Source organism: Penicillium malachiteum (genome assembly GCF_028827825.1).
Source record: "Penicillium malachiteum strain IBT 17515 chromosome Unknown utg000003l:1.0-4950554.0:1.0-4952489.0, whole genome shotgun sequence".
NCBI lineage: Eukaryota > Fungi > Ascomycota > Eurotiomycetes > Eurotiales > Aspergillaceae > Penicillium > Penicillium malachiteum.
This window is the reverse complement of record NW_026643096.1, coordinates 2,704,949-2,729,978: the sequence shown is the minus strand read 5'-3', so window position 1 is coordinate 2,729,978 and position 25,030 is coordinate 2,704,949. Positions and strand designations below refer to the sequence as shown.

The 25,030-nt window shown below is 48.9% G+C and overlaps 2 protein-coding genes across 2 annotated transcripts; one reads left to right on the top strand and one right to left on the bottom strand.

Moving 5' to 3' along the window:
* Positions 1–334: 334 nt before the first annotated feature.
* Positions 335–19,890, bottom strand: N7483_007367 (nonribosomal peptide synthase; the record flags this gene model as incomplete). Its single annotated transcript, XM_057090804.1, is given in 6 exon segments — positions 335–8,837; positions 8,875–9,536; positions 9,595–18,460; positions 18,492–19,261; positions 19,323–19,536; positions 19,547–19,890. The coding sequence occupies 6 exon segments, from the start codon at positions 19,888–19,890 to the stop codon at positions 335–337; spliced, it is 19,359 nt and encodes a 6,452-aa protein (XP_056945545.1).
* Positions 19,891–23,043: 3,153 nt separating this feature from the next.
* On the top strand, positions 23,044–24,142 carry N7483_007366 (isopenicillin N synthase family dioxygenase; the record flags this gene model as incomplete). Its single annotated transcript, XM_057090803.1, has 3 exons — positions 23,044–23,208; positions 23,267–23,416; positions 23,480–24,142. 3 exons carry the CDS (start codon positions 23,044–23,046, stop codon positions 24,140–24,142), a joined length of 978 nt encoding a protein of 325 aa, XP_056945544.1.
* Positions 24,143–25,030: the final 888 nt, after the last annotated feature.

Here is a 25,030-nt window from a genome sequence, read left to right as displayed (position 1 = left end):
ACTTATTTCTCAGGACTTGTGGTTGTTCAGTCATAACATAAAGACCGTCTGCTCCGGATAGTTTTCAGAACCAGACAATCCCTTTTGTTGAGAGAATCAAAAACCTACAATTTAATATTTACTTAAAAAATCAAAGTCAATCTCCTTAGTATCATACGCATATTGGAAACGGCGTAGGCCAGCGACGTGGCACCTGGACGTATAGGAGAATACAATTAATTCACTAAAATCAGAACAATTTTCAATTTGCATATAAAACAATTGATTAATCAGAACAAGAACAAAAGAAATTCATTTTTTCGCAGTTTCAAAACGACCAGTGCTTGTTGAGGCATCATAAAGAAGAATGAGAAACACGGTCAAGTAACTCATGGATAGACCGTCCCGCCGCATCACCTTGAGCAGCAGAAATGAGAGACTCCACGATGAATTTCAGCTGCTGCAGCCATTGTGCAATTACACTCGCATTCAGGAGGTGATCATCGAACAAGACCTCAGCTCTAAATCCGGTGGCGTTGAGAGAGCACTCGAGATTGAAAAGGAGAGGGCTATCGGCGAGAGGGAATCGCCTGATTCTTTGCAAGCCTATCCCGTGGCCTAGAGGAGAGGTGGCAGGATCGGAGGGGTGGATGAGGATGGGTACAGCGACGCTAACAGCATGGGCTGCGTCTGGACTGATTTTCTGGATATTCTGGTAGCCCACATGCTCGTGATCAACGATCTGTGCGAGGGTCTGCTGAACACGCTTCATATATGACAACAGTGGCTCACTGCGATTGGCGATGGAGATTCGAAGAGGAACTATGGTAATTGCAGGGCCTATTATGCTCAAGATGCCATCAACCGGTGCACTTCGACCGGTTAGCGTAACTTCCTGAACAGATTCATCACATCCAGTCTCATGAGCGATCAACAAACTCCATGCTGCATGGATAACAGCACCCAGGGTCATTGTGGAAGAGGAGAATTCAGGCAGGTGGATTTGCAGTTCCGCCGAGGCTGTCGCTCTAATTTGAGCTGGCTCGTGCGAGGTCGGCACCAATGATTTCGATCGAGCGCCTGCTAATTGGGACTCCCAAAACTTGAGGGAGACCGGATTGCTGGCTAGTCGCTGGGTATGTTTGATAAGCAGATTCATGGGAGCCTCGCGTGCTTCATTCCCAAAATATGCCCCCTCCAGGTGGTTAAGGGTGAGCTGCAGGCTATACGCATCGAACGCCGCGTGATGTGCTGTCCAAACAAAATAAGGCCGTGATCCATCTCGTTTATCAATTATTGCCACTCGGCTAAGCAGGTCTCCCAATTGTATTATTTTGGATCGTTCAAAGTCGGTGTATGTCTCGAGTGAGTCAGCGGTGTGCCATGTAACTGGGGTATTTGTGACCACTTGGTAATATTCCTCATCAATTTGCACAACCCGAGTGCGGAGGATAGGGTTTCTGGAGGTAACATTCTCCCAAGCGGCTTTGAGTCGAGCAATGTCAACCGTGGCAGGAATAGAGAACGGTTGCTGAAGAGTAGAGCAACCCGGAGGTGATAGGTTCAGCTTCATGTACCGGATCTGCTGCGTCGTGCAGGGATAGATGTCATCAATCTCACTCATGGTAACCTGGCAGATTTTGCAGGCCTCTTGTCGGAGACGTTGCTTCATTTCCGGAGGATGAGCTACTAAGGAAAAAGGCGCCACTGCAGTTGAGGAAGACGCAGCTTCATATTCAGAGACTTCTGCCATGTGAGCTAGGATGGAGCTTTGAACAATTGAGGTCACAGTCAAGGATAGGCCAGCCTCGCGGCAAGAAGCTGCCAATCTCATGGCGCCCATGGAATCGCCGCCAAGGAGGAAAAAGTCATCGTCAATGCCAATGAGTGACGGGTCTCTTGCAAGGACCTTAGCCCAAAGTTCTTGCATCAATCGTTGTTTGATGGTTTGTGGTTGTCTTCTGGCTTGAGAGGAGTCGTCAATGATAATCTGCGCATCCTCCAGCCTTCTTTCCGCGAAGATCAGATGGAGCTGCTTTCGATCAGTCTTCCCAGAAGGAAGCCTTGGGATTGTATCCACCGCCATCCAGACCGTCGGGACCATATTTGATGGCAAAGTCGTTCCCAGTAAGGTTCTGATCATCTTCACATCAACCACTGAGTCGGCTTTATCATAGAAGCATACCAAGACAGCCGAATTATCCACCGATGGCGTCTGGATAAGCTCTACGACCAAATCAACCCCTCCAGGGATATACTTGCGAGCATGGCTCTCAATATCTCCGAGCTCAACCCGTTGTCCGTGGAGTTTGACCTGGGTATCCTTACGGCCAACATAATGAAGCGTCCCGTCGGAATTGTAGTATGCGAGGTCACCGGTCTTGTAAAATCGTCTAGGTTGTTCTTTAGTCTTCGCCCAAGAAACATTGGTCACGAACGCGGCAGATGTGGCTTTCTCGTTGTTCAAATAGCCCACCGCAAGGACAGGCCCTTCCATCATAATCTCTCCAATCGCACCGATCGGCATCAGGTGATTATGGTCCTCCGGGTGTATAATCCACAACCACGTGGCAAAGCCTCTGCCAATATTCGCAGTCTCGACATATTCTTGATTTGTCGCAGACCAGACCGCCGTCTCTGTGATGCCGTACACGTTGAGCAGTCGTGTATGTGGAGACCATCTCAAGATATCATGCTCAGTAATAGGCTCTCCACCTAAGCTGAGTCGCATCAAGCCAGGTATGGAGACAGGATCTAGCAACCGAGCAACAGTCGGTGTCAAACATGCTTGGTTGGCACCCAGGCGATTGATGGCCGAGGATATATCATTCAAACGGTCTTGTTCGCTAGGAATGCATATACAACCACCATACGAAAGAGCTCCGAATATATCTCCGATACTAGCGTCAAAGGTGTACGATGCATACTGGAATACTCGACTCGTCTCAGTGATTCCCATGGCCTTTCCAAGAGCATTGATGCCGGTGTTCAGGGAATCATGCTGCTGAAGAACACCCTTTGGTAGACCTGTTGATCCGCTCGTGAACATGACATAAGCAATATCTGTTGTACTGACCACCCCCAAATTGCGGCTGGTAGGATCAAGACTCCTGATCAGACTGATGTCGATGACCAAGACATTGGGTCCCAGATTTTCAATAGAGGATACCTGTGTAGGTGACGTGAGCATGAATGCTGCGCTGACTTGGTCAACCTTGGTTTTCTGTCTGGCAATGGGGTCGTTGACATCCAATGGCACGCATGCTGCACCGATCTTCAGAATTGCAAGAATAGTGACAATTGCTACCATGGATTTTTCCATGCAGAAGGGCACCATCATTCCGCGCGCCAATCCTTGCTGCTGGAGGAAGTAGCCGAGGCGATCTGAATATGACTTCAATTCGCCATACGATAACTCACCATCCCAGGAGTGGACCGCTAGGCTGTCCGGCTTGTGGGAGGCATGAACTTCAAAAGCATCGTACAAAAAGTGATCATCCATGTCGATCATCGGGCCATTCCAATCCTCGATCTCTGCCATATCCCCTGGGCTGATAGACTCCATCTCAGCAAGACGATCATGTGCGTCCCGGAAAAGAAGCTGCTGGAGAGTATTTTCGAAATTGGACAAGATTCTGTCAACTTGAGCAACTGGCATCATTTCGGTATTGTAGAATGCCTTGACCAAAATGCCCCGCTGCCCTAACAGGCACTCCAAGACAAGCGGATAAGTGTAAACAGTAGGATAGCCGGTATCGATGATCGAAAATTCATTCAACACAGGGGCTTTCCCAAGGTCAGAGTCGTCCTTGTTGACGATGAGAAGAGAGTTGAAATTGACACCAATTTTTGCAGAAGGAGACAATGTTTGGATATTTTGGAGCCCAAAATGCTCATACGGAACCATCGAGTTGGCCTGCCCTTGCACATGGTCGAGATATTCTTCAATGGTCTGTCCCCCTGCACAGGAAACCCTCACTGGAACTGTAGTAATGGTTGGACCCGGAATACGGTCAATGGCTACTAACGGGGCTGTTCTTCCAGAGAGAGTGACCCCAAAAATAACATCCTCACTGTGCTCGAATGAAGAACAGACAAGACCCCAAGCTGCGCGGAGGAAGGTGTTCAAGGTAAAGGGAGACCCAGAAGGGATGTTGAGTTGTATAAGGCGTTGACAAGAATCGTTTGTCAAGACCTGCTGCGGTAACTTATGGGGAAAATTTGACGCTGGACAATCCTGGAGGAGTTCGGTCCAAAAGGTCGCAGCACGGCTCAAATCTTGTTCTCCTAGGAATTTGATAAAGTGGTTGAAGGGAACATCGTTTTGTGCACGTGAAGGCTGGGCTCGACAATGTGACTGAAAGGTTTGTATGATGTGTTCCCAGGATATGGCATCATAGATGGCGTGATGAGCTGTTATAATGACGTAGTTTTCATTTCCTGAGTGAGGAATGAAGCCACAACGTGCCAGTGGCGCTCCGAGCGTCATTGTAATCTCTCGGTCCTGTTGGAGATATGCCGGCAGGTTTCGAATTCTTTCAATACACACCTCACCTATTTGTCTCGTCACAACTTGGAGGTAATCATGATCTCGGTAGATAATCCTTGTCCGCAGCACATCTATAGATTGAACCGTTTTCCTCCATGCATCTTTGACAATGTCTTCAGTTATTTCTGTGGGTACTCGATAGGTGAACTGGGAGGAATATGCCCCAGAGTTCATCAAACTCAGCGCCAGAAGCCCTGATTGCAACGGGCTGCAAGGGTATATGTCCTCAATTTCATCAAGCGGGATTTTGCAGTCCGCTGAAGCCTGAGATTTGGCTTCATTTGGTGTTTGAATGAGGGAAAATGGCGGCACTGGCGTAGGACCCGAAGCGAGAGGGGACGTATCGATCTGTGCGACTGTTGCCATAGCCTGCAACCGTGGATTCAGGAAGATATTCTCCACCGACAGGACAATAGACAAAGCACGGCACTCAGAGACAAGTCGCATCGCAGAGATTGAATCTCCTCCGAGATGGAAAAATCCGTCATCAAGTCCAAATTCGGTATCGTGAATACGCAGAACCTTGACCCATAACGAATGGAGTGCCTGTTCCATGTCGGTTTTTGGGGTCCTGCAGCTCTGCATTTGCCCTGATGCTATGGCCAAATCACTGACCGAAAGATCGGAGAAGATGGCGGCCAATGCCTTTCGGTCTGTTTTAGCAGAGGCAGATAAGGGCATATTAGAAAGACAGATAGTATGTGTAGGAATCATATGGCGAGGAAGAACATCCGACAAGACTGACTGTAGCGAATGGAGACGGGATTTGAAGATCTCGTGCGTCTCTTCGGGGGTGACAACTCGGACAGGTGCTGGCACATCTCCAATTTGAGGGGCCACCATCTCTTCGCTTATGGCTAGGAATGCAACAAGAAGCTGGCTTCCATTTGTCGATCCTACCATTTCCACTGCGACCTCTTGCACATCCATGACCTGCCGGATTTGATGTTCAATCTCGCGTAGCTCAATCCGCTGGCCGTGCAGCTTGACCTGGGTGTCCTTTCGGCCCAGGAATTGAACTTTTCCATCTGGCATGAACCTAGCCAGGTCTCCGGTCTTGTACAACCGCCGTCCGGCCGATAACCAAGACGGGCTCGAAATGAAAGTAGATTTGGTTTTCGATTCGTTATTCAAATATCCCGTGGCGACATTTGGACCTTCAATCAGAAGTTCACCGACGGTTCCATAGGGTGCGAGCTTGTTATGGTCTTCGGGTTCGACGATCCACTGGAGACAGCCCAGTCCATACCCAACATTCGAGCCAATATCGGTTATCGAGACACCTGGGTTGCAGCTCGTCCAGATGGAACATTCCGCCGGGCCAAAGCTATTGATCAAGTAGACTTGAGGTGCCCAGGAGGCAATATTTTCAGGAGTTGCGGTTTCACCCCCAAAGAGAAGAGTCTTAAGAGTTGGAACCTTTGCAGGATCAACAACCGAAGCGACGCTGGGTGTCAAGAAAGCCCAATCTACCCGGAGGCGCTCCATTGATCCCTCCAGATCATTCATCCGCTCATAGTCTGATGGGACACAGACACAGGCTCCCACTGCCAAGGAAGTAAAGATCTCGCCAATACTAACGTCGGATGTATACGCTGTAAATTGGAGGTTGCGAGATCCCTTTTTGAAGAGCAGCGTTTCAGAGTGACCATTGATGCTGCTAGAGAAGGCACCGTGATCAATGATGATACCTTTGGGCTTGCCTGTAGACCCAGAAGAAAACAAAATAAATGCAGGCTGGTCAGAGCTGATCTTTCGACTAACAAAGACATTGCTGTCGATGACAGGAGTTGGTCTCGACATTTTTAGTCGCTCTAGCCGCTTGGAGTCGACTTGAACCACATGCGTGGACAATTTGCTGGCCTTCTCCAGGTTGGCAGTGCTGCAAAGAATATGCAGTGCGTGCATATCTTCCACAACACCCTGAAGACGCTCTAATGGATCTGCAGGATTGAGACATGCGCAGGCGCCGCCGGCCTTGAGGATAGCAAGCATGGCCACGATTGTCCAAAGAGACTTTTCGAACAGGAGGGGTACAAGCTGACCGCTTTGCACACCCCGCGTAATGAGATGTTGAGCAAGTAACGTTGACTTATTTTCTAGTTCGTTGTAGGTCATCTCACCATCCCAAGAGCTAATCGCGAGTTCGTCAGGTTGTGAGAGAACCCGTCGCTCGAAAAGCTCATGAACGCAGTCAGAGGATCGGCGGGGCACTGTGTGATTCATGGAAAAGATCTCTTCTCTGTCTGATGGTGAAATAATCTCAATTTGGTCAACCGACGACGATGCGCATTCGAAGACTTGTTTCAAGACATGATGGAACTGGCATGCAAGTCTCTGAACTTGACGACGATCCATAACGTTGGAATCAAAGCTGAACCTCATTTCAATTTCCGCTGCTCCCGGTGTGAGCTCGAGCACCAAAGCATATGTAAGCCCACCCCCGTTGTCCTCTAAGTGAACCTGTTTCATACCTAGGACTGTGTCGTTTGATAGAACCTGGCCTTCTGATTGAACAACCAGCAGTGTTAGGATGTTACAGGCTTGCTTCACTTGAGGGCTCGATTTCATGATATTCTGAAGGCCAAATTGCTCATACGGCATCCGTTCCAAGGAATGTCTGTGTATATCGTTCAGAAATTCAGGTATCAACCTTCCTGGTTGGATTACTGCCCGCATTGGAACAGTCGCCAGAGTCGGCCCACAGATGGATTCAATACCAGGTATGTCACCAGATCGTCCACTGGTACTATATCCGTAGACCACGTCCTTGTTGTCTGAATATCGCGCCAGCACAATTGACCACGCGGCCTGAAATAGAACCGAGGATGGAACAGCGTTATACTGCTGCCTCGGCCGTTGGATGACATGGGTCACAGTAGCATCGGTGATTGGCTGGTATGAAACGGATGGCAAGGCCGGGAATGATGGCGCTGGAGCATCTTGAAGGGTAATGCTCCAGAACTCCCTCGCTGCGCCTTCATCAAGCTTCTGAGTTGCTCGAATGAATGCTTTAAAATTCCCGGGAACGGTACATGATGGCGCTCGGCAGTGATAGATCTCTGCGACTGATTTGAGAAGAATCGTTAAAGACCATGCATCGTAACAAGAGTGATGAGCGGAGAGAACAAAATGGCTATTTTGACCTCCTTCATGAACAAGGGCCCATCGGAAAAGTGGTTGGCCAAAGATCATTGGCTTCGCGGTATCCGACGCCAAGTATTCCGAGAGACTTTGGCTCGTCTGGCATTCTGGTGGTTCTTTGACAATAGTTTGGAGGATATGGAGGTCATCATTCTCAATGAAGCGCGTCCTAAGAATCTCATGCGATTGAGCTACTCTTTTCCAGGATCCCAACAACCGTTCCATATCGATACATTGGTCAATCTCAAAGATAAATCGAGCAATGTAAGATTCTCTGGATCGCTGCGAAAGGGAGAATAACCCTGCCTGCAACGGAGTGCAAGGGAACACATCCTCAATCTCCTCCGGAGACACACCGCACTGGATGGCAGCAGCGACGCGGAGTTCGCTCTTGGATTGCCCTGGAACTAGTGAAAAAGGCTCCACTATGTCGGGCTTCGAAATAACTTCGATGAAGGTGGCTGAGTTTGCCATATCCTTGAGGATCGGGGATTGAAAGATAACCATCACGCTCAGAGAGACGCCTTTGGTTCTGCACAAAGTTACTAGACGCATTGCGAGGATGGAATCTCCTCCAAGACGGAGAAAATGATGGTTGACGCCAAAGGCCGCGCCGTCAATGTTGAAGAGTTCCTGCCATAGACCGTGAAGTATTGTCTCCATTGGGGTTGATGGCGCCTCGATGTTTCCGTGCATACTCAACTTACCCAACGCCTGTATCTGCTCCGGAGAGATTCCAGATGCTATGGCATGAAGAGCCTTGCGGTCCGTTTTTGCCGACGCCGAAAGCGGCATGTGACTCATGGGGATGAAGAGGGACGGCACCATATGGGAAGGGAGTTGGGAGAAGAGCTTCTCCTGCAATCCATTGACCAAGTTGTCTAACCAAGTGAGTGATTCAACGTCATACCGAATACGTGCATCTGTCCGATCGCTTGTTTTAGCCATCGGAAGAAAGGCGGCCAATCTGGAATGCCCTCCAGCTGGTTGGATCATTTCGACCGCAATCTCCTTCATGCTAGGAAGATACACTCTTAACTGGTGCTCGATCTCACCCAGTTCAACACGTTGACCATGTAACTTGACTTGGGTATCTTTCCGGCCGATGAACTGGAGCCTTCCATCAGGCAAGAAACGGGCCAGGTCACCTATCAAGAATGAGATTCTACATCAACAATATCAGGGAGGAACTCAATATAAACAGACCTGTTCGGTAAATTCGTTGACGGGAGCCATAGGGTAGCCATTTCGGCGACTTGATGAATGAAGATGCGGTCTTGCTCGGGTTCTTGATATAATGTGAAGCGACATTGGGTCCTTCGATCAGCAACTCTCCAATCGCTCCGAAAGGTGTTAATTTATTGATATCATCAGGCTCAACAATCCACTGCAAGCATCCAACACCGTATCCGATATTGGAACCGTGATCTTCTGGGCTGAATCCAGGACTACAGCTTGTCCAGATAGAGCATTCAGCAGGCCCAAAGCTGTTGATCAGATATAGCGCTGGCGCCCAGGTACTAACATTTTCCGGGGTAGCCGTCTCTCCCCCAAAAACAAGAGTTTTCAGAGTAGGAACGTCAGCAGGGTGGAGGAGGGAAGCAACACTAGGGGTGAGAAAGGCCCAATCAACGTTCATGCGAGTGATGAAGGCACCTAATTCGTTCATTCTTTCGTACTCAGAAGGCACACAGACACAGCTGCCCTGGGCGAGTGAGGTAAAGATCTCGCCAATGCTCACATCCGAGGTATAAGCCGTGAATTGAAGATTCCGTGAGCCTTTGCGGAATTGGAGGATGTCAGCATGGCCCTTGATACTACTGGCGAATGCTTGGTGGTCAATAAATATTCCCTTCGGTCGGCCCTAGGAATCACCAGATTAGAATCACCTCAAGAACAAATCTTTTGTCGAAAAGACTTACTGTGCTTCCACTAGTAAAAAGGACAAAGGCCGGGTCCTGTGGTGTAACCTTGTGCTTCAAGGGGGTTATACCGCACTTGCTTGACAATAGGCGACTGAGGAAGGCACCATTTACCTGGAGCACATCCGGTAGCAGCATGTGCGCCTTATCAGAGCAGAAGTCACTGCAGAGTATGACCTTGGCTTCTAAATCATCGATAAACCCCTGAAGTCGGCTAGCGGGGTGTTTTGGATCTAACGCCGCGCATGCACCGCCAGCTTTAAGGACACCGAGCATCACTACCACTACCCACATAGATTTCTCGAAGAGAAGAGGGATAAAATCTCCAGGGCTAACATGGAGAACAGAAACGAGATAGTCTGCAAGAAGCGACGAAATTTCGTCCAGGGCAGCATATGTCAAGGCTCCTTCTGAAGATTCCACGGCAGTTGCCGATGGCTGGTCCGAGACTTGTCTTTCAAAGAGCTCATGAACGCAAAGCTCTTGCACAGGGGGCACAATTTGGTTCATAAGCATTATCTCCCGTACATCTTCAGGACTGATCAGCTCAATATCAGCGAGACACATACCCAATGCAGCGGGTTCCATCAGTTGATGGAGAACGTGATCCAACTGGCCTAATATCCTTCCTACCGTCTTCGAATCGAGGACTCGTGAATCAAAGCTGGCATTGATCGATATACCAGTTGGCAAGGGGAAACATTCCAGCACCAGAGGATAAGTGAGGGAGAAGACTTCATTCGTCTCAGCAGGAATCAATACCCTTTGGCCGTGCTGCCCCGACGCAGCCCGCGCATTTTGAATCACCAACAAGGTTGTAAAACTACATGCTCTGGCAGTGTCTTCGGTAAGCTTCCGAATGTTTTGAATACCGTAATGATCGAAGGCACTAGTCTCTTGAGACCGGGTTTGCATTGATCGAGCAAACTCGACCACACTTTCCTTCTTGGACAAGGATACTCTGATGGGAACCGTAGTAATGGTAGGCCCAGCGATGCGGTCGATATTTGCCAACGGGGCTGTTCGTCCACTGAGGGTCATACCAAAGCAGACATCATCTCGATCAGAATGTCGACTTAATACTAGGGACCATGCTAACTTGACCCAAGTGGGCAGTGTAACATCCACTGAATTCGATCGAGAAATCGATATGTGACGATGGATGACCTTATCAGTTCGCGCTTGGAAATCAGACGAAGGGAGCTGCGGGAAGACACTGGTGCAGGCTCCATCCAACTCGCGCTGCCAAAAAAGCCGTGTCCCTTCATCATCCCCGGTTGACAAATACTGAAGAAAGTTGGTAAATGAACAAGGGGAAATTACATCGTCACCAAGATAAGTCGCCTCCAAGGTTCGGAGGATTAGTTGCATGGACCAAGCGTCGTAAATGGCGTGGTGGGCGCTCATCACCAAGTGCCTGTTGTCAACTCCCCGAATGATGGCGAGTCGAACACAGGGATCTCCTAGTCCCATGGGGGTCACCTTATCAAGCTCCAGGTAATGCTTAAGGTCTGTTTCGTGTCGAATGAGAGTCGACCGGCGAGAAATCACGGAGACCAATCTGTTGTCATCACTTTGCATGAAATAACTCCTCAGCAGCGGGATCTTCTGCGTTGTATGGCCCCATGCCGCCTCAAGGGCTTGAATGTCCACAGCATCTGGGATAGAGAAGATAAATTGGCCGATATAGGCTCCCGCATCCTTTAATGATAAGGCTACAAGACCTTCCTGCAATGGACTGCATGTGATAATATCTTCAATGTCTGTGTCCGATATCCCCAGCTGAACAACCGCAGACTGCATATACTCCGCACGGCGTGTTTCATCAATCAGAGAAAAGGGGATGAGTTGTAATGGGCTCTCTTGTGAGATAGCCAAAGTAACCTTTGTCATAGCGGCCAGGGTAGGTTCACGAAATACGTCCTCAACGGTCAACTGGAGGCCGTCTTCTCTGGCAGCGGCAACAAGGTAGATAGCTGAGAGAGAGTCGCCACCCTGGCGGAAGAAGTTGGCATCATGATTGATCTCGTCAATTCGGATATCCAGCACTTTAGACCAAAGGTGCTGCAGTCGTTTCTCCAATTCAGTAAGGTCCCTCTTCTGCGATTGGCTTGCTGACACCATCGGAACATGTCCGTCTCGAAGACGAGGAAAGCATTCCTCCAATTTGCGCCGATCAGCTTTCATTGATGAATTCAAAGGAATGAAATCCACACATATGTACATGGAGGGAATCATGTAATGTGGTAGGGAGCTTGTGAGTCTCCCTCTAGCTTGATCAATGAGCAGCCGGTGCTCTTCCGACGAGTCTAGACTCACAACATCAGAACGAGAATGCATGTTGCTGGTGTAAGCTCCGAAAGAGACGAAAGCGACCAAGATCTTTGAGGCTTTACTCGTAGTATCAGAACATAGCTGTACAATGACTTCCGCTTTTTCATCAATAGCAACCTTGACTTGGTGTTCGATTTCCCCTAATTCGACACGTTGGCCGTTGATCTTGACCTGGAGATCCATTCGACCGATGTATTCCAGGAGCCCGTCAGTATCCATGCGCACGAGATCTCCAGTACGATATAGAGGAGTGTTGGGTTCTTCGAATAGGAAATCTGGGTTGCTGATGAAGACAGCCTTTGTTCTCTCGGGAGCTTTTAAATACCCTTGTGCGACGATAGGGCCCTCCAAGATGAGTTCTCCAGTAGCTCCTAGAGGGGCGAGTTTGTTGTAGTCAGTCGTGCTCACTACCCATGCCCTGCAACCGACAGGTCTTCCGATAATACTCTTGTTTGAGTTACCCGATGTAATAACATGGGACACACAGAACACAGAGGCCTCAGTGGGTCCGTATCCGTTGATGAGGCGAACATGATCGACCCAGGTTGCGATGTTTTCTCTTTGTAAAGCTTCTCCAGCTAGAACCAACGTCTTCAGACTAGGGACTTGCATGGGAGAGAGAACCTTGACGAAAGATGGTGTTAGGCAAGCCCAGTTGACATCCATAGTGTTGATAGCCTTAGCCACATCGTTGTGTCTGTCGGTCTCTGATGGGATGCAGACACATCCACCATATAGGAGTGTTGCAAATATTTCCGACACAGAGATATCGAATGAATAAGCGGCAAATTGGAGTACTCGGGATTCGGGTGAGATGAACATGGCCTTTCCATGAGCGAAACAGCTGGTCACTATGGAGGCGTGCTGCACAACGACTCCTTTAGGATTTCCAGTTGAGCCGGATGTGAATAAGCAATATGCTGGATCCCATGGCTGTGCGTTGCTGAAACACACCTCGTCCGTCTGAGGAAGTTGGTTTATCGGGATCTCGACGATTTCAACCACAGGAACGTTGAGTCCATCGACAATCACTCGAGTCTCTGGGGTAGTCAGAATTATCGGGGCATCAAGGGTTTTGACAACATATTCAATGCGTGCCTTGGGATGGGCGGGGTCAATGGGGACAAAGGCGGCCCCAGCTTTCAGGATAGCAAGCATACCGACCACAGACCATAAAGACTTCTTGGCACAAATGGGAATGAAAGATCGCGGCTGCACACCATGGACCTGCTGGAGAAAGCGACTGAATAGTGTGGCCAATGAGTCCAACTGCAAGTATGACAGGTTTCCATCCCAGGATACAATGGCTTGAGCTTCAGGTTGGGCAACGGCCTTATCATGTACAATCGCATGCAGACACCTTTCGTCTGCTGTAGGAATGACCGCAGGTTCTGACATCGTAGGCTCTGTGACCCAGTCGAGATCGCTGACAGCATAGTGGACATCAACATCACTCAGCTGTCTTAGGATGTGTCCAATCTGGAGCTTCAGTATTGTGACCATTTCCACTGACACAATGTTGGGGTCGAAGCTAACTTTCAACCTTGCGCCCTGTGGCACGAGAGTAAACTCTAGAACAAGACTATAAGTGTGAAAAGCCTTAAAATTGCCTGAGACAGGCGTCATGAGAAGCTGGCAACCACTTGCCGTGTCTTCCGCAGAGTTTTGAATGATGACCAGCGTTTGGAAGCTGGCGATGTCTCTCAAGTTCTCCGAAATGCGCTGGATATGCTGCAGCCCATAATTTTCGTAGCCATTCATGTTAATATATTGATCCTGAACACGATCCAGAAGATTTGAGAGCAATTCTCCTTCCTCCCAGCGGATTCGTACTGGGATAGTGGCGATTGTGGGCCCGTCAAGAAGATCGATTTCCGCCAGTGGCAGCGTCCGTCCGCTGAGTGTCTCTCCAAAGATGATGTCGGTTGAGTCGTGGTATCGTCCTAGGACAACAGCACAGGCAGTTCTCATAGCTGTAGCTGTTGTAATGGCACTATTATTGTTCCGGATGAACGGCAGAAGACCTTCCAAACATTTAGACGCGATCGGACGATATGATGGCGAAGGTAGGTTGGGATAATGGGATGTTTCGCCACCAGACAATTGCGATTCCCAGTATGCATGGCCTTTTTCAATTTGATTGTCATGTAGGTATTTGATCAAGACGTTGATGCCAGGTCGGGGGATTATGGGACGGTTGGAATACGCATTATCAACTGCTTCAAATAGGGACGAAAGGGACCATCCATCATAGACGGCGTGGTGTACCGTGATGACAGCAAAGGTTTGCCCTTTTGATTCATCCGCTATGCAAGCCAGATTAAACAGCGGGCAGCCAAGCATCATGAGTAGACCGTCTTCACGATGGAGATACATGTCTAGGTTGTCATGGGTGTGCACGTGGAGGTTATCCTTGACCACAACCTGCATCAATTCGGAGGTAGTCTGGAACAACCTTGTTCGCAAGATGGGACTTGAGCGATAGACCGACTGCCACGCAGCTGTGAAGCGTTTCATGTCAGTGGAACTATCGAGGCGGTATACCATTTGGGCAACATAGGTGCCGGGCTCTTTAATGGAGAGAGCCATCAGTCCACTCTGCAGGGCTGTGCAGGGATATATATCTTCGATCATGTCCACACCAAGGCCTGTCTGAGCTTGGGCCATGGCAAGCAAATTATCTTTTTCGTCCCTGACTAGCTCAAAAGCATCTACCCTAATGCTTTGTACATTGGTCTGCAAATCGATCGAGGCCGCCATCTGGTCAAGACGAGGTGTTCTCATGATCTGATCCACTGTGAGTGGCAGCCCCTCTCGCTTTGCGAGAGCTACAAGCCGTATAGCACTGATTGAGTCACCACCAATCTGAAGGAAGTTGTTGGTGGCCATGAATTCCAGATTATCTGCTCCCAGCACCGATTTCCAGAGGACGCTAAGTTTCTTCTCCGTACTCGACGATGGCGGTCGACTGTCCTCGGAGCCACGGAGAGCTGCGATCTCTTTGAGAGAGAGCTGTTCTGCCCAGGAATGAAGGGTCCTCCTGTCGACTTTCTCTGATGTTGTGTGTGGCAGCGACGATAGTGGAACAAACACACGAGGCACCATGTATGGTGGTAGCTGTTTCAGAAGCGCAGTCTCAATGTCCTGAAGCAACTCTTGCCAGTACTTTTGATTTTCCCCTGCAGATAATGTAGGGCCTGGGGAGCTCGAGAAAGATGACTTTTGCTCCAATCTGACGAAAGCTGCGAGAAGTCGATCGCTTTTGCCATGGTCAAATTGCGCCACGTCCACTATCACCTCTGAAAATTCCGGAATTTGCTTTTTGATTTGATACTCAACCTCTCCAAGATCGACCCTCAATCCATGAAGCTTCACGAGGGTATCTTTACGACCAATATACTCCAGAGTACCATCAGACTGGTAACGGACGAGATCACCCGTTCGGAATAGACGAGAGGGCGATCGGTTTGTGTAGCACAACCACGACCATGATGGGAAGTCGATGAAGGATCTTTGAGTTCCAACGGGATTGTTGAGATATCCCTGGGACATCGTAGGCCCCTCATACAGCAATTCGCCTATCATGCCCACAGAAAGAAGGATTCTGGGATTATCCGGTGCTGTCACCCAGACCCGGCCACTGATGGGCTGGCCGATATTGGCTTTTGTCGCCCCGTATTCAATCTTGCTTAGTGTGCACATGGAGCATTCTGCGGGTCCGTATCCATTCAGCAGCTTGGTTGACCCAGCCCAGGTATCAATCAGGGCTGTGGTAATCTGCTCACCACCCAAATAAAGGGTCTTCAGGTTTGGAACATCCTCTGGTTTCAGGAGATTAGCAACTGAAGGTGTCAGATAGGCCCAGGTAATGTTAAAATTGCGAATTTGCTCAGCGAGATTGTTCATTCTGTCGCTATCCGAAGGAATGCAAATGCAGCCTCCATTTGCCAATGTGGTGAGTATTTCGAAGAGACTGTGGTCAAACGTGTAGGCAGAATATTGTAGAACTCTTGTCCCGGCTTTGAATTCCATTGCTGGACTGTGAACGGCAATGCTGGAAGATATGGATCCATGACTCATCATAATACCTTTTGGCTCCCCGGTCGAGCCGGAGGTGAAGATGATATATGCCTGATCTCCATTATCGCATTGTGGGAGGTCCATTGCAAGGTACTCCGATCCGGCAAAGGAATTTTGATCCAAGATGATTTGTTTCTCTATGAGGCCGCTCAAAATAGGGGAGGTTTTGGAAGAAGTACAGGCAAATTTGGAGTTCGTCGTCGCGATTATTTTCTGGAATCGACTTGAAGGGAAGGATGGATCAACTGGAACGCAAACACCACCTGCACGTAGAATACCGACCACGGCAATGGCCACCAAGGCGGACTTTTCGAAGCAAAACATGACTGGATCGCCCTTCTGTAGTCCTTGCTCCATCAAATGATGCGCGAGGCGCATAGACATTCGATCCAGCTCTAGGTACGTAAAGGAGCCATTCCACGCATCAATAGCAAGCTCGTCAGACTGTTTCTGTTTTCCTTGGAAAATCATATCCAGAAGTAAGGGACCATCTGCGACGACAGGACCAGAGCCGAACTGAGTAAGCTCCGCAATCTCCGTCGGGTCGACATACATGATATCATTGAGAGATTTGTCCGGGTCATCTGCAGCACTTGATGTCTGAAGGAAAATGGTCTCGAACTGTCGCAGGATGCGTTCCATTTGTTTCTGGTCAATGATTTTGGCATCGTATCTTGCCTTGAGGCCGAGGCTAGAAGCAGATGGGAGTACCTCAATGGTCAAGGCATGACCAAGGGAAATGCATGAAGCGTCCTGTAACTCGTCCAGTTTAAACAGGTCAGAATCTGTTTCATTGAACGGAGAATCTTGAATCACAAAGAGTGACTGGAAGGCACAAGCGAGGGCAGCAGCCGAGGACAACTTCGCGATATTCTGCAATCCAATCTGCTCGAAGCATAACGAGTCGATCTGCTGTCGTTGAATGGTTTCTAAAAACTTGGGAACTGACTCAGTCCAGTCAATTCTGATGCGTATGGGAACGGTTGCAATGGTCGGTCCAACGATGTCCCCAATGCCATCCAGCCCGACTGTCCGGCCGCTCAACGTGGTTCCAAAACAGATATCAGTTTCATCACTATAGCGACTGAGTAAAAGAGCCCAAGAGGCATAGAGCTTGGTTGCCATTGTGATTTTGGAATTATATTTTCGGGGAATAGAAAATCCTAGCTGCAGCGTTTGATCGGCAAATGGGCGATATGAGGCCGACGGAAGCCTTGGGAAGACGGTGGAGGAAAATCCATCCAGATACCCTGTCCAATAACTTTTCATGGTCACCAAATCAAGGCACCCAATATGATGGATGAAGTCTCGGTACAAGAATGAAGGTGGGATAGTTGCATCTTTGAAGTGTCCCTCAACTGCTCTGTAGATCAACCCTTTCGACCAGCCGTCTCGAATGGCATGATGGGCCGTCCAGATCAGCTGGGTTTTATTTCTAGCCTTGCAGACGGCAAGTGTTGAGAGAGGCACACCAGGCTCTGTAAGGCTGAGCTGTTGTTTTGCAATATATCCTTCCGGATTCGTGATCTCTCGCCAATGTAACTGTTCTCGGATGACAACCTGGAGGAACCCCCGAGAGGTAGCAATGATTCGGGTACGAAGAATGGGAAATTGCTGCACAATACACTCCCATGAGGCCTTGAACCCGCTCATGTTCACGCTATCTGGAAGGGTCATCGTGGTATGCGTGATGTATGTTCCCTGTTCCCTCATGGACACGGCCATCAAACCCTCTTGTAAAGGCGAACATGGATAGATATCTTCGATTTGGTCCGCATGAACCTGACATTGAACGATAGCTTCGCGAAGGACCTCCTCTTGATCGCCATCGAGCATTGAAAAGGCAGCGTTCAAGGCCGTTGTTGGTACGTCAGTGATAGTCTGCACAGATATGGTGGCTGCCAGTTCACGGAGGGTTGGATGCTTCAGGATCTCTTGGACGCTGGTTCTCAGTCCCATCTGCCGTCCCTCTGAGACTAATCTCATTGCACTCAGGGAATCACCACCCAAACTGTAGAAGTTGTCATCAAGCCCGATAAGTTCCTTGTCAAGGTCCAGGACACCGGCTAAGAGCCGCCGTGTTTGTCGTTGGATATCTGTCATTGGTTCTGTCTGCTTCAGAGATTTACCTGATGGCACAGCATCAAGTGAACCCTCCCCTACGCTCATTTGACGCAACTGTCGGCGGTCAACTTTACCAGAGGTGTTTCTTGGAATTTCTGCAAGAGGGATGAAGGCTGACGGAATCATATAACTGGGAAGCTTTTTTTCGAGTTGATGGCGAAGATAATTTATCAGTGTATTCACTTCCTCGTCTTGTCTTGCATGTTGGATGAGGATCTTTGAGGAGGTTGATCTTGTTCTACCTTGCTGTCCAGGAAGGTGAAGGAAAGCCGTCAAGGTCGGGCGGGTAGAGTGCAAAGGCTGAGCAATATCGACCACAGCCTCCGCACTGGGGGGGAAGCAGAGAGACTAATTGGTACTCGATCTCCCCCATTTCAATACGCTGACCATGCAGCTTGACCTGGGCATCTCGCCTTCCAAGGCAGACGATCATCCCATCCGCCTGGTAGTAGCCGATGTCACCGGTTTTGAACAGGCGATGTGGAAGTGTCCCGTATTTTTTCGCTAGCCAGGGTCTCTCTGGGTATACGACGAGCGCGGTGAGCTTCCGGTCGTGCAGATACTCTCGCATCACGCCGGGACCTTCGATGATGATTTCTCCCACGGCTCCAACTGGTGCCAGAACTTGATCATTGTCCAGGGTCACGAGCCATGGCCGGGCTCCCAAGGAATGACCAATCAGGCCCGGACGGTCGTCTTTTGCCAGGGGGCCCGTAGTCAGACAGTCAACGGTACATTCACTGGGACCGTAGACTCCAATCAAGCGGACTTTGTCGGCCCACAATTCCATCACCTTTTGGGAAATTGGCTCACCTCCAACCAAAAGCGTCTTCAAGGTTGGTACCTCTCGTGGTGAGACGATACCGGCGACAGTTGGGGTGAGCTGGCAGATGTTTGCTGCAAAGGCATTGATTGAAGGTCCCAGGTTATTCAGCCGGTCGTATTCACTGGGCACACAAAGACAACCACCAAACATTAGGGCCCGGAATACATCGCCGTATCCTATATCAAAAGAATAAGATGCGAACTGAAAGACGCGTGAAGCCTGATTGAAACCAAACTCTTTTCCATGCGCGTAGAGACTTGAGCAGATATTTCGATGTTCAATCACAATTCCCTTCGGGGTTCCCTGGAATAGTTTGCCATTAGCAACCAATGTGTCTCAAAAAGAATATGGAACCCAAACTCACGGTACTTCCAGATGTGAAAATTGTCACTGCAGCGTTGGTTGGCTGTACCAATGGCAGCGTGATCGTGACTGGACTCGCCCCCTCCATCAAGAACTGGTCAACAACCAGACACTGCATATCGAGCATTACGTGTCGTTCCAACTGTGAAGATGAGATGAGGACAAGGGACGCATTAACCGACTCGGCTATAGTTTTAAGGCGCTCCTGGGGAGTGCTGGCATCACATGGCACAATACAGCCCCCCCGCCTTCAAAACAGCAAGCATGGAGATGATCATCCACTTGGATTTCTCGAAACAGAGGGGTACAAATACTTCGGGGCCGACTTTGTATTTTGAATGTAGCATGGCTGCCAAAGTGCTTGACATAGCATCGAGCTCTTTGTACGAGACCTCACCATCCCATGCAGCGATTGCAGGACTGTTGGGGGTCTCGCGCGCGAAACTCTCCACCAATTTATGGACACACTCCTCAACGGGCTCTGGCTTACGGCCGGCCCAGTCCTGGATTTGTTTGCTGTCGCTGTCGGAGAAAACGGATATGGTAGAAAGCACAGTGTCTGGAATCATCAGGGCCTTGAACGCCTGGTCGATATGAGGACCCAACAGTTGACCCCCCTGGGATGAGCATCTCATCCCACTCCCAAGTGAACTGGGTGTCATTGGCACTGGCATCCACTAAAAACAACGCACACTTTCCATCTTTCCTCAGCCCTGAAAAGTTCTTTTTCCAGCTATGCCCGATGTTTTCGGTGCTTAACACCAGCAACACCTGCATGGACACTGAGTGTTGATCTTGTGTCTGAGCGATGCAGAATTTGGGGGTTTCCGCCAGCGCACGGGAAATGCTCTGCAGCATTGTGTGGGTTCGATCATCTGGATGGATGTGAATCGTGGCCTGGTTTGTGGTGGTATGCCCAGCTTTTGGGAATTCCTTGGTCACCTCCAGATTCAGCCCAATTCCTCTTCCCGCGACATGTTGCAGGAGAGCAACATAGATCCCTCCCACCGTGAGAACCTCTGGAGGATGGTCGAGAGTTTGGAAATTTATCCCATGAACCTGATGTTCCTTCATTCTGGCCGATTAGTGACTGAGGAATGTCTAGTTCTGACTAACCTTGTTTCCTTTTCTATTGTTCCACCGTCTTTTCTTGTTGCTTTTTGTTCACTCAGGTCAGTCCAAACAGACAAGGAGTAGTTAAACGTAGCCCTTCTATACATACAATTACATATTATTCTCCTCGCCTGCATCCATTTTCCATCTCATTTGCGTCGCTCTTCTTTTCACATGATGCCACCGACCCACTCTCTTTGCTCTAGAACACTCCGACAAGCCCACTATGTATGGTGTGTTCGACTCTCATCGATTGCATCCATTTTCTATCTCATTAGCGTCGTTCTTCTTTTTACATGATGCCACCGACCCACTTCTTTTGTTTCAACGTGCTTATTCCAACAACCCCACCGTGCATGGTATGTTCGATCAATTTTGGTGGTACCACCCATAGATGCAAGACTACCCACTGAACATGCATATTCGGACAAGTAGCACGGGGCGGTGGTGGTGCCGCCAAAGCCAATGAGAACTCTGTCTTAATTTCCACTATCCACCATTGCCTGCATAGAGCAGAGTGTCGAACCTGAGATTGGGTATTTTGCTATTGAATGGCACACCTTTCGATTTGGTCAGAAAAAATCCAAGACCTGGTACAGAAAAACGGTACTATTATTGTCCTCGTTTCTGAGCGAATTTCAAGTGGGGATTGAGATTCGGGCAGAACCCCGGAAAATAGTAATACCGTTTTTCTGTACCCGGTCTTGGATTTTTCCGACCAAATCGAAAGGCGTGCCAGTGAAAGCCACGCCAGATCGATATATTCCCTGTCAGTTCCTCCACCAGGGCCTTTTGAACCGGATCTTGATGCTAATCGGCGCCATTGACTCGAAATTTAAGATAACGTCCCTCTGCGCAGGATGCAGCCGAGCTTGACGAAGATCCATCATGATTCGTCGCATATATCCAAAGGGAACGGTGTTAAAGATATTTGTATACCACCGAGGCAGGCATTCAGACGCCACTCTCAATACCGTTTTCTCGCCCTCTCTAGCACCATAGTAATATATCCGTTTTACTAATGCACCTAAGATAGGCTGATTTCGGACATGGCAGCCCATCGCCCGAGTCAAGGCAGTATACCCGCCGTAAACTTACCAACGCCCGTAGATTTATGAAGCTCACTCATCAGTGAGTCAGAGGCTGCCTCGGTCAACGGTTTGGCCAGAAAGTTATTGTCCCTGGGGGAGGCGGTTAAGTAATGGCAGGGACTAGACAAAGGTCCAAGAACTTACCATGACATCCTTGCCATCCACTGTCGTATGATGGTCGTAACCGCTATAATAGGTCCAAAGTATTAACGCGATTGCTGTGGAGAGAGGGGGGAAGAAATAGGGATAGTATATTCACATTACTTCTTCGAGAAAAGTCCCTGTACTTAGATTATCTACCTCCAAGAGCTTCATAAAGCCTAGGTTGAAATCCTTTCAGAGTGCAGATTTAATTGGTGCAAAAGCTTGTGCAAAAAACCGCATTGGCACCTTTGGCGACTAAGCTGAGAGACAGTTTCCTTTAATGAACTCTAATCCATCGAGCGTGTTGTAACAGCAAAGAAGAAAAGCCGAGAGAAGGGGGAATTCACACGAAACGCACTCACTCATCTGGTACGAGACCTCCTCGCGACCTGCTCATTCGAAATGGATCCGGTTCCGGGGTTGGACTTTCAGAGACAGGATATCATTCACCATGAGACAAGAGAGTAGTAACTGCATATGTGTGAACTGTTTGGATTCATCTTCCACTATAGGTAGGGCTAATCGCTTAAAAAGCTGGAGCAGTCTGGGATGCAATCGTTAGACCACGATCCTTCGGAGAAGGCCATTGCCTCACCATCAGTTACGAACCTATGATTCTCTGACGTTTTATCAAACAGTACAGGACCTAGATCCATATAGTTTGACAGCTCCTCACTGCAATTTATATTTTGACCCGCCCGCCGGTCTAGTGAGACGCCTCCAAAATGTCGTACGTCAAACCGGGGATGCAGAGACTTTTCAGCAAAAGGGCAATATAGAGGCCCGCTACCCCAGCTCCTACTATACAAAGATGAAAGTTCTCAGAAATAGGAGCCATTTGACTCTGTCGGGGACGAATAGGGAGCCGAAATGGACTCTCTACCTCGCTGTGACGAGCACTTCCGTGAAAATAATCGAGATACTCGTAGATCTATTCACGAACAAGCCGACGAGCCCATCTTTCTTTCGTGGAGAAGGTGTCTTGTGTCATACGTTCGGCGGCGCTTCTGGGATTCATAGTGACTCTGCTCTGCACCTGCGAAGTTTGGGATATATCTCAACATCATGATAAAACAAAACAAGAAATTGGAAACAACGCCCTACCCGGTGAGCCGACCTAATTGCATCCTAACTGCGAGCTAGTCGGTAATTAGCCGCCCAATAACAGGAAATTAGCCCCTGCGCTGATATATTCCGGTGGCACCACCAACCTAAGACTCATCTGCAAAGTGGATCCACGGGTGGGTTTCCGGGAGAATATGTTTATCGAACTACCCGAGGGCTGCTCCCATGACTAAACCCGGCCATTGCAAGGAAATTAAAATCATAAAAGGAAGAATAGATGGCAGTTTTCAGTGTATAGTTGCCGCAATCATGTCTCACGTATCCACTCTCGATTTTTCTGCATTTTGTTCGAAGGACCCCGGTCGGCAGCAATCATTCTGTCAGCAATTTACAGCCGCTCTTCAACAGCATGGTTTCGTCAAGTTGATCAACCATGCAGTCCCAGCTGAAGGAATTGCAAAAATCTTCGAATTTGTACGTGCCAGTCAACATGTCGTGACTTATGGTCAGAGCTCATCTCCCGTCTGTGTAGAGCAAGCAGTTTTTTGAAATGGACCAAGCAGCGAAAGCGGTCGCTGCTCATCCTACCACTGCAATCCCTCATCGAGGATACAGCTTTGTGGGACAGGAAAAGACTTCGATCCTGGCACCTGGGGAGGGAAAACCGTCCGTAGACTGCAAGGTACGAGAAATCGGACCCTGAGATGTGAGCTACTTCGACTGATACTCGGGCCGAGCCTTAAAGGAATCGTTCGATATGGGATCACCATACAGTCGCATCTTCCCCAACACATGGCCTGCCGACTGTGACATGCCTCATTTTAGGCCAGAAATAGAGAGCTTCTACCAAACCTGTCAAGACTTCCATCACACCTTGCTCCGTGCCCTGGCTTTGGGCTTGCAGCTCGACGCCCACACATTTGATTCACTAGTCGATGGAAACGACCACGAGCTTCGCTTGCTTCATTACCCAGCCGTCCCCAAGAAGGAGCTGATGAATGGCCAAAAAACTCGGATCGCCCCCCATACAGACTTTGGAGTATTGACCTTGTTGTTCCAGGATGACGTCGGTGGATTGCAGGTGATGGATCAGCAGACTGGTCTGTACAGTGTCGTCGACGGAAGCCATCCTATCATGCTAGTGAATGTGGGAGACTCCTTGCAGCGATGGACTAACAACCACCTTCGAGCCGTCCTCCATCAAGTAACAGCACCCAGTCAGAGCCCCTCCGGCACCGACAGTCCGATATTTACGAAGGAGCGATTTTCAGTGGCGTTCTTTGGGAAACCCAATCGCGCATGCTCATTGCATCCTCTGCCACAGTTGCTTCTGGACGGCGAGTGTTCGCAATATCCCGACATCACAGCTGGCGAATATCAGGACTCCCGGATTCATGGAACGTACTAGGATGGTGGAGCTGAGAGTCGGAACTTGACCTATAGATATTTCAACTCCAGCCTCTACCATTGTGTACTTAGGCTGAAATTCACCATCTATGCGATTTTCAAGGAGAAGAATAAAAAACCAATGATCATTTGCTTTGTAAAATTGAACTACTTTGAGGTCACCTTTCCTTTGGACTACCTAGGTAGATGTAAGAACAATGGGTCTTTGTTAAGAGGGTGGCGGCCCAAACCATCGGCACCTTATGTTCAAACTTGAAGGTGTCGGCCAAGAGGCGGCAGCCACAGGTCAACCAAGTTCCATGACCATACTTTGTTGCATTGTATATGCTCCAATTACATAAATATATCTGACTGTATTGAAACACCTAATTTCGCTAACTCGAGTTCTTCATTCTCTCCCTTTCGCGGAATTATTAGCAGTTAGACCATTAGATACCGTGAGCAGGAAAGGTACTATCCGAAGGTTACAGAGTATGTGTTGTGAGGCAGATATCTACATGTAGGCACGCATCATGCTTCCGTGTTTCAACAAGAAGAATACGCACTAGTCCATGTTCGACAGTCCTAAGGCCAGACCAGAATACAGCCCCAGTACTCACCACTAGAGCTAGCTAGGGAGTAATGGTTAAACCAACCAATACCTCGGAACGATAACTAGGTTTATTAAAATTTAACGATACGCGCCTATCTTGACCGGTGGGGCGTTCAAAAGCATTTCTCAATGTATAGAGCTTTATCTCTTGCCAATGAGGCTATAGATTCAACAGAATATCGAGGAAAATACCATACAAATCGAAAATAAATGCCAAATGGGCTTAGCCAGAGTACCTTAATAACAGGCATGACAAGGGCATGCCCAAGGAGATTAGGGATAGTAGGGTTACCACAC